General features: G+C 43.6%; 2 protein-coding genes across 2 annotated transcripts in view; both read right to left on the bottom strand.

The window, feature by feature from the left end:
- LOC120560201 (scavenger receptor cysteine-rich type 1 protein M130-like) overlaps nt 1-13,273 on the bottom strand; it is a 97,633-nt gene that overhangs the window by 14,511 nt on the left and 69,849 nt on the right. The window lies entirely within an intron of this gene.
- LOC120560243 (scavenger receptor cysteine-rich type 1 protein M130-like) overlaps nt 1-13,273 on the bottom strand; it is a 37,843-nt gene that overhangs the window by 6,381 nt on the left and 18,189 nt on the right. Inside the window, exon 4 of the mRNA XM_039802522.1 lies at nt 8,833-9,117. Within this exon, the coding sequence (XP_039658456.1) occupies nt 8,833-9,117 (285 nt within the window). The remainder of the gene's footprint in view (nt 1-8,832; nt 9,118-13,273) is intronic.

The following is a 13,273-nucleotide window of genomic DNA, read 5'->3' as shown; positions in this document are numbered from 1 at the left end:
CTGGATAAATTAGTAATGTACAAGCCACATCTGGACAGAAGCCAAATGATGTGCTCATAACTGCACCACACATCATTTATTGAGTATTTTAAAAATACATAAAAAAGTGTAACATCTTTCTCACAAAGTAACAGGCTGGTGGGAGTCTGTACTAGATAACAGGAGGAGGGTGACAGTTGCTTTAATCTCCAGCTGTGCTGGACCACATTCAGACTAAACTTCATCCTGCCTCCAACTGATTTTAAGGTAATTTAAGGTCATTTCTCTAATCAAAAAACAAATCGAGCGAATCTCTAGTAGGCTTCATAGACCATGTTGCTCAGTGTTACCATCCAAAAATAACAGACAGGTAGCAAGAAAAAATGCTTTAACTAACAGCAGCTGTGTTCTTTTCAAAGATAAAATCTTAAATTGATTCACATTCTGTCTGATTCTCTTCTCTTTATATCATACGCTCTACATTTTCTCTTTCTTCATGTGACAGTAATGGGATTCATTGTGTTTTTGGGTTCAAAGTCCTTTAAATTTGGTTTCTTTGGTCAATATGAATTACAGATTATTTTGACATTAAAAAGAACCAGGGCATGAAATGTTATCACTGTGATGCTTCTGGCATTAGATCGGTTTTAGAATTATTCAAATTAACATGCACCTGACTGGTCAAAGAATGGTCAAAAGTATGTAAAACTACAAGAGAAAAGGCAGTCCCATCCCCTCTACAAGTTTAATAGATTCAACATAGTCATATATTTGAAAAGTAGTCTAAACCCAGACATTTGCAGGAGGCTCAGTAAACAGGTGCTGGTTGCTATAGAGACCATGGTGCTTTATACTACTGCCTGTGTCCTCAGCTAACTAAATGAACAGTGTGAAGATCTATATTAACAGTAAACACTGTTTTTAACTATTTTTTGAAATAACACACTGCACCAGATACCTGTCAGGTCTGTTTCCCCTCATGTTTTGTATACTGATCATTGTGGTTGGTTACTATGGGTACCAATTAATTTATCTTACAGGTTTAGTACACTAACAGAACATCATAAACACATTGCATTTATTAAATGGCCTGAAAGTACTCCTATTAATGATATATCTTCCAGCCTTCCTGTGTCACTGCAACTTCATATTTAAACAAAATAATGTTGGGCTACTAAGAAAATATAAAATTCTCTAAAACAAACACAATGGCCCAATCCCAAAGTGAGCCCTGAGGACTAAGGACTAAGGACTCACAGACTTAAGTGATCTCAGGTACTAAGTGAGCGAGTGTGTGAGGCCACATGGGCTCGGATAGGTATAAATGGGATTGGGACGGCGCTTCACGAGATCACATGTTACCTTGGCAACGTTTAATAACAAAGATGTTGCTAACACTTGCCGGTTTGGGAATTGTCATTTTAAGTTTGTTGCTCTTCACACGGCCGAGGCCCAGGAGACGGCTGCCTGAATCCAAACTCTTGTTTTACAAGCTGGACAACAGGTTGGTCCGTTCCGTGGTCGCGTGTCGTGCTGTTGTTTACCTTCGTAATTTCCGGATTTCCCTATGGTCTCCGCGGTGAACGTCACAACGCTTTGAACTGTGGGTAATTCCCTTTGGTGAAGTCTGCATCGATGCAGACTCACGGAAAGGGCTCGGTAAGTGTGTACTCAAACCCTCACGCCCTTTGAAATTCCACATTGGGACAACCCTAAGCCCTTACGAATTTCGCGAGAACGCGCACTAAAGTCTGTGAGTCTGTGAGTCCGGACTTTGGGATTGGGCCAATGTCTGTGGTAAAAGTTAAGGCTTCCAGGTCCAGACCTCAGCAATTACAAAAGCTACAGGTGGATACAGACAGGCAGTTACATAAACTTGTTAATCAACTTAGTACTTACAGAATAGTAAAACCAAAGATGATATTAATATATCCTCTTAGTTCTCTTTTGTTCCAATTCCTAGAAAAACCGAGCTGCCAGCTAGCTGCTTTCTAGTCCTCCTCTCCTGTCCTCTCTGCAGGCATCAACTTCACGTAAATGCTAAACGAGGCTTAACGAGCAGGGCATGTGGCTATGCCCTGCTTGTTAAGCCATGCCGTAGCCACAGCTCAATTTAACCTAGCTAGCTTTCATTTTAAAAACAAAACTACCAAATTTGACCAGCTGGCAATGTTGCTTCTGTCCTCATCTCTACCTGCTGTCCTCCACAGCTTTAGCTCGAGGCTTAATGAGCAGCACATGTTGATAGCCAATCAAGCTAGCTCAGCTAACATTGCACATGCTTGTAAATATATAGCATTTCACAGTAATGTCTTGCAAAAAGGAAACACTTCTTCATGCAAAAATTCAACTATATTTACAATATAAATATTACCTGTATGTATTTAATCCTCTAGTAAGTCCATGACGTCTACATGCCGCTTCCCAGGTGTGGTCCATTTAAGTTTTAAACAAGCACGTCTCTGGGCCATGCTCCGGGCATGTCTGGGCGGAGCTTCCAGTCGACTTCCATTTGGCCCCGCCCACGTATGTAAACCAGCCAATCACAAGACAGCCCGCCAAAATGCACCGTGTGTATCAGAAATGTGTATGAAACTGCAATATAAAACCCAGCAGTGGCGTCGCTGTTCTGATACACTGGGATACACTCAAAATCAGGTCAAGTGGTAAATGAGGACTTTCAAAGAAAAAGAGAATTTATGTAGTTTAGACACTACAGAATGCAATTCTGCTCTTTGATTTATGAGGACTTTGGCCCAGGTGAAATGTCTGGCGTGTTGTCCGTGTAAACCACATACACCAACACACACACAAACACACACACACAGTCACACACACAAACAAACACAGTCACATATATACACACACACACAAACACACACACACATATAGACACACAGACAAAAACACACACACAGTCACACACACAGATAGACACGCAGTCACACATACACTCTCCACACAGACACACACACAGACACACACACACACACACACACACACACACACACACACTAACAGACATACACACACACAGACACACACACAGTCACATATATACAAACACACTCACACACACTAAAACACACACACACACACACACACAGTCACATATATACATGCACACAAACACACACACACACACACACACATTCACATATATACACATTTATATACACACACACACACACACACACACACATAGACACACACAGACACAAACACACACACAGTCACACACACAGATAGACACACAGTCACACATACACTCACACACAGACACACTCACACACAGACACACACACACACAGACGGACACACACTCTCTCACACACACACACACACACTAACAGACATACACACACACAGACACAAAGACACACACACAGACGAACACACGCACACACACAAACACAGACACACACACACACACAGACAAACACACATAGACGAACACACGCACACACACAAACACACACAGAGGGACACACATACACAGACGGACACACACAGACGGACACACGCACACACACATACACACACACACACAGTCTCACACACTCACACACACACAGACACACACATACACACACACACACACACACACAGACAGACGGACACACACTCACACACACAGACACACACACACACACAGACAACCAGACACACATGCACAGATGGACACACACTCACACACACACACACACACACACGCAGACACACACAATCACACACACAGACACACACACACAGACACACACACACACACACACACACACACACACAGTCACATATATATACACACACACTCACACACACTAACACACACTAACAGTCACATATATAATGTAATGGGAAAATTACATTTCAGCATAATTCCTTATATTTTTATGTTTAATTCGTACTTTACTTCTCTCACAAATGCTGAAAGAGTTGATCTCATTTCCCACATGCAGATTTTGATTCTAACTGCTGAGACATCAAGTCTGGAACATGATGTGAGCACTGTTTGTCTGAACAGATAGGGGCTACAAGGTCACCCTAAAACTATCGTACCGGGAGGAGGAGGCGAAATGGCTCCGAGATGTCTCTTGTGTTTTTTCTGATTGTCTTCATGTGTATCAGATTGCCTGTAAGAATTGTAGCGTCATAATAATCCAAGTGTGTGTGTGCTGTCATTCTGAAGATGCATATAAGCCTGGTGTTCTGTTCACTCATTTGAGAAACTGACTCCACACTGGGCTGCAGCCGTTTGTGAAATCATGTTGCTGCTATTTGCATATATATCTTTTTTAATAAAATACAAAAATCCAACTTGGTTCTGGTCTCAGACTGTCTTACTTGTTTCATTATACTAAACTCTGAAAACTTCCCCCTGCTGCAAAGGAAACTTCCATTACATACACGGCGACGAGGATGGGATTCATGTGCGGGGTTCAGATAAGAGAGACTCCGTGGTTGACTGAGGACTCGCGATCCGAGATCAAACGATCTTCGCCTCTACCTCACCTAAAAAGCATTCAGAGAGAGAGGATCAGAAACCACGGAGGGCTCTACTGACCCAACACTGATCTATTAAGACGGAAGCAATTCCACGCAGCAGGGTAAGATCAAACTCTAATTTAAATTGAATTAAGAGTAATTTCAATTGGCTATAGTAAACTTCCAGAAACAAATACTGACGTTGGAAACTGAAATAGGACAACCATTTTGGGGTTGTTTGTATAAATTTTGGGTGGTCCTTTAAATTTGGGTAATTACATTTGTGATCATTCTAGCAGTAATTCTGAGCCACAGATCTCTATCCACACGGGTGGGACTTTTTTTTATAGATTTTCCGGGGACAAATCTAATAAGATTTTGAAGTAAATCTAATAAACGTTTTTTCTGAAACTGTTAGGTTTTTCGTGCGTGGGTTTTTCCGAAATAAGATAGAAACCTGGCCTTACAGTTACGATTGTAAGTAGGATGGGTAACGGATCGAGCGGATCCGGGTCAAACACTCCTATGGGACCCGTGGTGGATGAGATGGTAAATGGTGGTTCAGAATATCTAGAGTGTCTGCCGTATTGGTCAAAATATTTTTTTTTTGGTTTCCTTTAAATTGGGGCAAATTGAAAATGTTCAGGCAAAGAATGCAAAAACACACATACACCAATAACCTCCTCATCAGTTCTAACCAAAGCCCATGTTCTGAGCTTTCTCAAAAAATCAGGAAGACCAGCTGGAGAAACGGAGGGACGAAGAGGACAAAGACTCAACTCTCGGACAGGACCGACAACATCAGTCACACCTGCATCGGGTGGAAAGACCAATGAGTACGTGAGAAAACCATGTTTGAAGCGTTTGTCTGCATGTTTCAACAGGCTGGTGGGCAACATATGGAGCGCGGACCCAAAAAAGGCCGCTCCCACGAAGGACGTGGTCGAGCCAGAGAGGCCCAGGCGGGTACCGGGGGCAAAATAATGAGCACAACGAACCAGACCAGTGTTGGTACTGCAAGGACTTTGGACATTGGGTATGTAACTGCCCGAAGAAAAAGCAAAAAACCTCAGAAAAAGAACAACACTAGTCCCTCTGTTTGACCGAGTTCAAAAACTGATGAGGAAGGTAGTGCTGACACACACACACACACACACACACACACACACCCGAAACAATGGAAGACATGGACATGGAAGACTCTATTTGCAAAAAATATATGTAATCGTTAAAGTAATTTGTGTATTGTGATTAGGTTGTAATCAAAAGGGTGGAATGTAATGGGAAAATTACATTTCAGCATAATTCCTTATATTTTTATGTTTAATTCGTACTTTACTTCTCTCACAAATGCTGAAAGAGTTGATCTCATTTCCCACATGCAGATTTTGATTCTAACTGCTGAGACATCAAGTCTGGAACATGATGTGAGCACTGTTTGTCTGAACAGATAGGGGCTACAAGGTCACCCTAAAACTATCGGTACGGAGGAGGAGGCGAAATGGCTCCGAGATGTCTCTTGTGTTTTTTCTGATTGTCTTCATGTGTATCAGATTGCCTGTAAGAATTGTAGCGTCATAATAATCCAAGTGTGTGTGTGCTGTCATTCTGAAGATGCATATAAGCCTGGTTTTTCTGTTCACGCATTTGAGAAACTGACTCCACACTGGGCTGCAGCCGTTTGTGAAATCATGTTGCTGCTATTTGCACACACACACACACACACACACACACACACAGTCACATATATACACACACACACACACAGTCACATATATAGACATTTATACACACACACACACAAACACACACACACACACAAACAAATAAATCACACACACAGATAGACACATAGTCACACATACACACACACAGACGGACACACACTCTCTCACACACACAAACACACACACACACACACACACACACTAACAGACATACACACACAGACACAAAGACACACAGAGACGAACACACACACAAACACAGACACACACACACAAACACACACACACACACAGATGGACACACACTCCCTCTCACACACACACACACACACACAGACGAACACAGTCACACACACAAACACAGACACACACACACACACACACAAACACACAGAGACACAGACACACACACACTAACAGACATACACACACACACAGACACAAAGACACACACACAGACGAACACAATCACACACACAAACACAGACACACACACACACACAAACACACAGAGACAGACACACACACACAGACGAACACACGCACACACACAAACACACACAGAGGGACACACATACACAGACGGACACACACACAGACGGACACACACACACGTACACACACAAACACACACAGAGGGACACACATACACAGACGGACACACACACAGACGGACACACGCACACACACACACACGCACACAAACACACAGACAGAGACACACTCACACACACACAGACACACACATACCAACACATTCTCACCCCCAACTCGTAAAATAAGGACGTTCGGTCAGGAGCCTTTCTCCTTCTTATTTGAAGTTAAAAGTCTCCTTTAGCGTCTCATGTAAACGTGCTTGGTCGCCACTATTGCCGTCCCTTTTTCGGAGAAAAACAACGGGGAAAGGACGCCTCAAAAGCCGGGAAACACACGCCGGAGACGGGGAAACAAAACGCCACATGCGGGCGCGAACCCGAGTCTCCTGAGTGAAAGTCCGGTGTTTTACCCAACCACCGTCCTTACGCAGCAATTTCCCCTTAAATACCACTCGCTAAGTCTCATCCAACTGCGGCTCTCCCCAGCACGTTCCACAAATACGCCGAAGGGTGCCTTGTTCATCACATCAGACGCTGAAGGACACTGACCAAACGTACTTATTTTACGAGTTCGGAATGAGAACGGGTTGCACACACACACACACACTGAGACAACACACACACACACACACACAGACACACAGGCACGCACAGACGGACAGACACTCACACACACAGACACACACACACAGACACGCACACACACACACACAGACATACACACAAACACACACACACACACACACACACACACACAGAATCACCCACAGACACACAGAGATATACACACACACGCAAACACACACACATACACACAAAGACACACACACACACACACACACACACACACAGACGCAGACACAGACGCACACACGCACAGTCACACACAAACACACACACAGACACAAACACACACACACAGACAGACACTCACAGTCACATATATATACACACACACACACACACACAGGCACATATATACACATTTATATACACACACACACACACAGACACAAACACACACACACATACGCAATCACACACACACACACACACACACAGTCACATATATACACATTTACATACATACACACACACACACACACACAGACACAAACACACACACACACACACACACAGACACAAACACACACACAGTCACACACACAAACACACAGTCGCACATACACTCACACACAGACACACACACACACAGTCACACACACAAACACACAGTCACACATACACTCAATCACACAGACACAAACAAACACACACACACACACACACACACAGACGGACACACACAAACAGACAGAAACACACACACACACACACACACACACACACACACACACACACACACAGCCTTTCCCCTCCCTGCATTGAAGAAAGAGACGGAGAGGAGGAGCATCCATCATGATTCTGTAGAGGTAAAGACATCTGAATGGGTTGGCCGGGTGGATTTAGTGAATGTGTGAAAACATATTTGATTAATATTTAATATAATAAAGTTCTGAGTAACAAATTATTAATGAAGGAATTATTGTGAACCCCCCCGGTCAGACACAGGGCGACCCCCCCCCCCCCCACCCCGCCACCACAAATAGTTTTCTAATCTTTGGGAAACGCTGAAAAACAGGAACATATGGTCCATGTTGAAAAACAGTAGTTACCCTTTAAAGTACAAAGTGAGAAATAATAAACTTCCTGGTAACATTCAAAACATGTTCCAGGACAGAGAGGGGGGGGGGGGGGGGCTATGATTAAAGGTAAACGTAATGTATAACAACCGTATGCCCCCACTACTCTGGAAGGATTTACATTCTTCATACTTTCTTTCAGACACAATTATTTCTTTAACAGTTTTTATTTATTTAGCTCTTTTTTTTACAGTGAAATACTAAATTAAGTTTTTGTTGTCTATTTTTTTATGTTGCTTGAAATAAAAACATTAATTAATTAATTATTTAATTCATTCATTCATTCATTCATTCATTCATTTATTAATGCATTCATTCATTCATTCATGTCTTTGATTGGTTTACCTGAGCAGGTGAGATGAAGGACGGTGTAAGAGGAACCTGATGCAGCACACTCCCTCACAGCAGATCCAGACTCAACACAGTCAGACCAGATCCCCCACACAGATCTGTAGGAGGACTCTTCTCTCTCTACTACAGAAACAGCAGAGCCACAGTCTGACTCTCTGCAGGCAGCAGCTGCTGTCTTCAGGGTCCAGACAGAGTAATCCAATGGTCTCCATTCTCCTTCATGTTTCACCTCCAGTGTTCCTCTACAGCGACTGGCTCCTCCCACCAACCTGACAGACTCTGAACAGAAACCAGAGAGTCATCAGCAAAAGAACAAAGTGAGTATCATTAGAACAGAAATGAACCAAATCAGAGCTGCAGCTCCTCTTCTACCTGAGCAGGTGAGTCCAACAGCTTTTCCAGGTGAGCAGGTGTTTCTATCTGAGCCTGAGCTTCTACAGTCCAGGAGAGCAGACTCATGGCCTCCACACTGGAACTCTTTGGTCCTCATTGGAGGCTCCACTTCTCCATAGAGCGCCCCCTGGAGGACTGAAGGAGCCCCACAGCCAAGCTCCCTACAGACCACCTCTGCATCCTGCTGGTCAAAGTCATCTTCACACACTGAGGACCAGCGCTGGGTAGACTGGTTAGTGTTCACCTCCAGTCTGCCTGAGCACAGACTGGTCCCATCCACCAGCCTGACAGAGTCTGGAGAGATGATAGAAGATACAATAGAGAGAGAGAAAAGACACCAGACATCATTACCAACAGAACTCATCTTTATACCGTGGTCACACCGCCCAGGTAAAGTGTGAATTCGGCGACGTGATAACATACAAAGTCAATAGAAATACGCAAATAGACGAAATTTGTGTCACACAAGCCGGCGCTGTGTATTTGTGTGAGTTGAAATATTTTAACTGGAGAAAGAAATGTGTGTGACCTGTGTCTTAAAAGTATTTAGATCCTCCTGATGTCCTCACGTTGTTGAAGCAGAAATGGAGGAACAGATGATTGTAGCTGTCTGTAGCTCCTCATTATTTACAGACAGCAGATGCAAAAGGAGTTTTCTTTGGGAAGAGTAAAACTACCTATTAAGTTCTGAAATAATGTGTCTGTTGTGTTGATGGAGCAGCTACAATGTTAGCATAGCTCTGATCCATCCAAACTCCATTCAGAAAACAAACATTTTAAAAGTTGTTTGCTTGTGGTCTTGCAGACAGACCTGATGAAGAATGGATTCAAACTTTTTACAAATCAGCATCATTATCTTGTAATTTCGACTCACATTTTATTTGTTTATTACAATTACAAATCAGGGAAATCTGAACCTCAAGTAGCGCTGGAAGTGGCAGTCACTACACCCTGGCCCCTGAAGACTGTAGTTTTTGGTCTAGATGTCCTTGTTGGTGATTTATACGATAGAAAGTGATGCTATACTCCATTACAGTCAGTCTTCAGCTGTAATGACGGTGTCACTGCCCGATGTGATTCGAGTGCAGATGTGAGTCGTGCATGCTCAGATTTAAACTGTTTACGGCATAACGTGTCATACTGTTTTACAGATTTGTGAAATCTGTAAATCAATAAACTTTTCTCTTTACATACAATAACAGAAGATGGAAGTCATTTCAAAAAAATGTTTTAGCTATCGATGCTTGTTTGATTGCTAACGTTAGCTCAAAACAGCGTTAGCATCTTGTAGGCTACTTGTCGCAAAAGTGACGCATGCGCGACTCACATCTGCACTCGACTCACATCGGGTAGTGACAACGGACAGGAAGCCTGAAGTGTTGACGCCTGAACAGGATGCTGTGTGTTGATGATGACACGTGTATCAGGTGTGATCTAGCATTCTACTGATGATCTGGGCCACAAGAGATTTTTTAAAGAATTAAAAAGTCAAAGACAGACAGACAGACAGACAGACAGACAGACAGACAGACAAACAGACAAAAAGACTGATAGTCAGACAGACAGACAGACAGACGGACAGGCAGACAGACAAAAACAGACTGACAGTTTGAAACTTCCAGAAACAAGTCCACTTCTCCACACTTCAGGATGTCATTGTCCTGGATAACTTTACAGTTCAGTCCAATGGAAACCACTGACTGTCACTGGGACAGAGGAAGGAGCACACAGACATGAGTATATAATGTAGGTCATCATGAGCACACTAATGTATTATTCTTTAATTCTGTCTGCAATGTCACCCTTTGGGACAAATGTGCATCGTCAATTTTGGTTCACTGAAAGTTCTGTTGTTGCTGCTGACAGACTCCGATTATTATTCTAAGTGTCTGACAACATTATGAAAGGATCCCTACAGAGATAGACCTTTAAAACCTCTTTAAGACCTTTCTGTTAAACCAGAAACAGCTCTGAGGTCACTAACACTAAACCCACCAGACTCCACACACACACACACACACACACACACACACACACAGACACACACTCACTCTCACACACACACACACACACACACACACACACACATAAACACAGACACACACACAATCACAAACACACACACACACACACACACATACACAGACGCGCAGACCACGCCCGCCGATAGGGGGACAAACGGGTCTGTTGTCCGGGCCACAGTAGGGGGCCCAGAACTGGGCCCTCATTAAATTATGGAAGAAATAAAAATCTTTTTTTTAAATAGGCCTATTTGTGGAAAAAATATGTAGCATAATATTTGAATTACATAAAAGCGTTTTATTTGTTTTCTTCCTAATTGTCCTGGAAATGGTGGTCAAGAACCCCCACCCCCAACATAAAAATGGTTTGGCCACTGATCAAAATTTGATATTGTCACTTGATTTGAAGTTCCGTACGCTCAAAATGTCCGGTCAGCACAAGTCCCGGAGCTCCGGAAAAGGAAAGAAGAAGAAAATAGAGGCCTTAGAGAGTTTCTAAACAAATATTTAAAAAAGGTGGTGACGGTGAAGCTGGAACTGTCAACGTAGAGCAAGGTAAGAACCAGCAGCGCCAACACGTTTACGAGCCTTGTAACGTAACTTAACAGGCCAGCTCTCATGTTAACGTCCATTAGCTCGTATAAAAGCCTGACACAACACGTTAACTTTGACAGAAACAGTTGAGTTTGGTAGCTCCATCAGTAAGGATGAGACAGAGAGATCCAGCTGCAGTCAGGTGACAGAGGAGTGATGCGGGAGGGGCCCGCTGCCCTACGGAGGGACAGAGTCAGGCTACCCGTAGAGAGAAGAGAGAGAGATAGAGAGTGATGCGGGGGTGCTTCGCTGCCCTGTCGGAGAGTCTGAGCAGGATGGATCAGAGACTGATTACACACTTAATTTCAGTGAGAGATGTGAGGAGAGGAAGAGCAAGGGAAAAGGAGAGATCTGACCGCGAGGGGGGGGGCCCATCTAAGATCTCGTCCCGGGCCCAGGCAAGACTGTGAGCTGGCCTGCACAGACACACACACACACACACACACACACCACACACACCCACCTACACACACACTCACAGACGGACACACAATCACACACACACACACACGCACACACTCACATAGACACACACACACACACACACACACACACACACACACACTCACACAGACGGACACACATAAACACAGACACACACACAATCACAAACACACACACACACACACACAGACGCACAGACACACACACACCACACACACCAACCTACACACACACACACACACACACAAACAGACAGACACACAATCACACACACACACACACACTCACACACACAGACACACACGCATTATCACACACACACACACACACACACACAGACACAAACTCACTCTCACACACACACACACACACACATATAGACGCGGACAACACACACACACACACAGACACACACTCACTCTCACACACACACACACACACACATAGACGGACACACACTCACACACACAGACACACACTCACTCTCACACACACACACACACACAAATAGACGAACACACACACACACAGACGGAGACACACTCACACACACAGACACACACACACACACACAGACACAAACACATAGACGGACACATTCACACACACACATACACACACAGTCACACACATACATACACACACAAACACAAACACACACAGTCACATATATACACATTTATATATAAAAAACACACACACACACACACACACACACACACACACATACATACAGACGGACACATACACACAAACGCAGACACACAAACACACTCACACACACAGACACACACACAGACACACACTCACTCTAACACTCACAGACACACACACAAAGACACACACACAGACACACAAACACACAATCACAAACTACACACACACACACACACACGGACACACATAGACAGAAACACACACACACACACAGACACACACCCACACACACACACCTACACACACACTCACAGACGTGTGTTGAT

Source organism: Perca fluviatilis, chromosome 6, assembly GCF_010015445.1.
Source record: "Perca fluviatilis chromosome 6, GENO_Pfluv_1.0, whole genome shotgun sequence".
Taxonomy (NCBI): domain Eukaryota; kingdom Metazoa; phylum Chordata; class Actinopteri; order Perciformes; family Percidae; genus Perca; species Perca fluviatilis.
The sequence above is the reverse complement of the archived record's forward strand: the minus strand, read 5'-3'. Positions and strand labels throughout refer to the sequence as shown.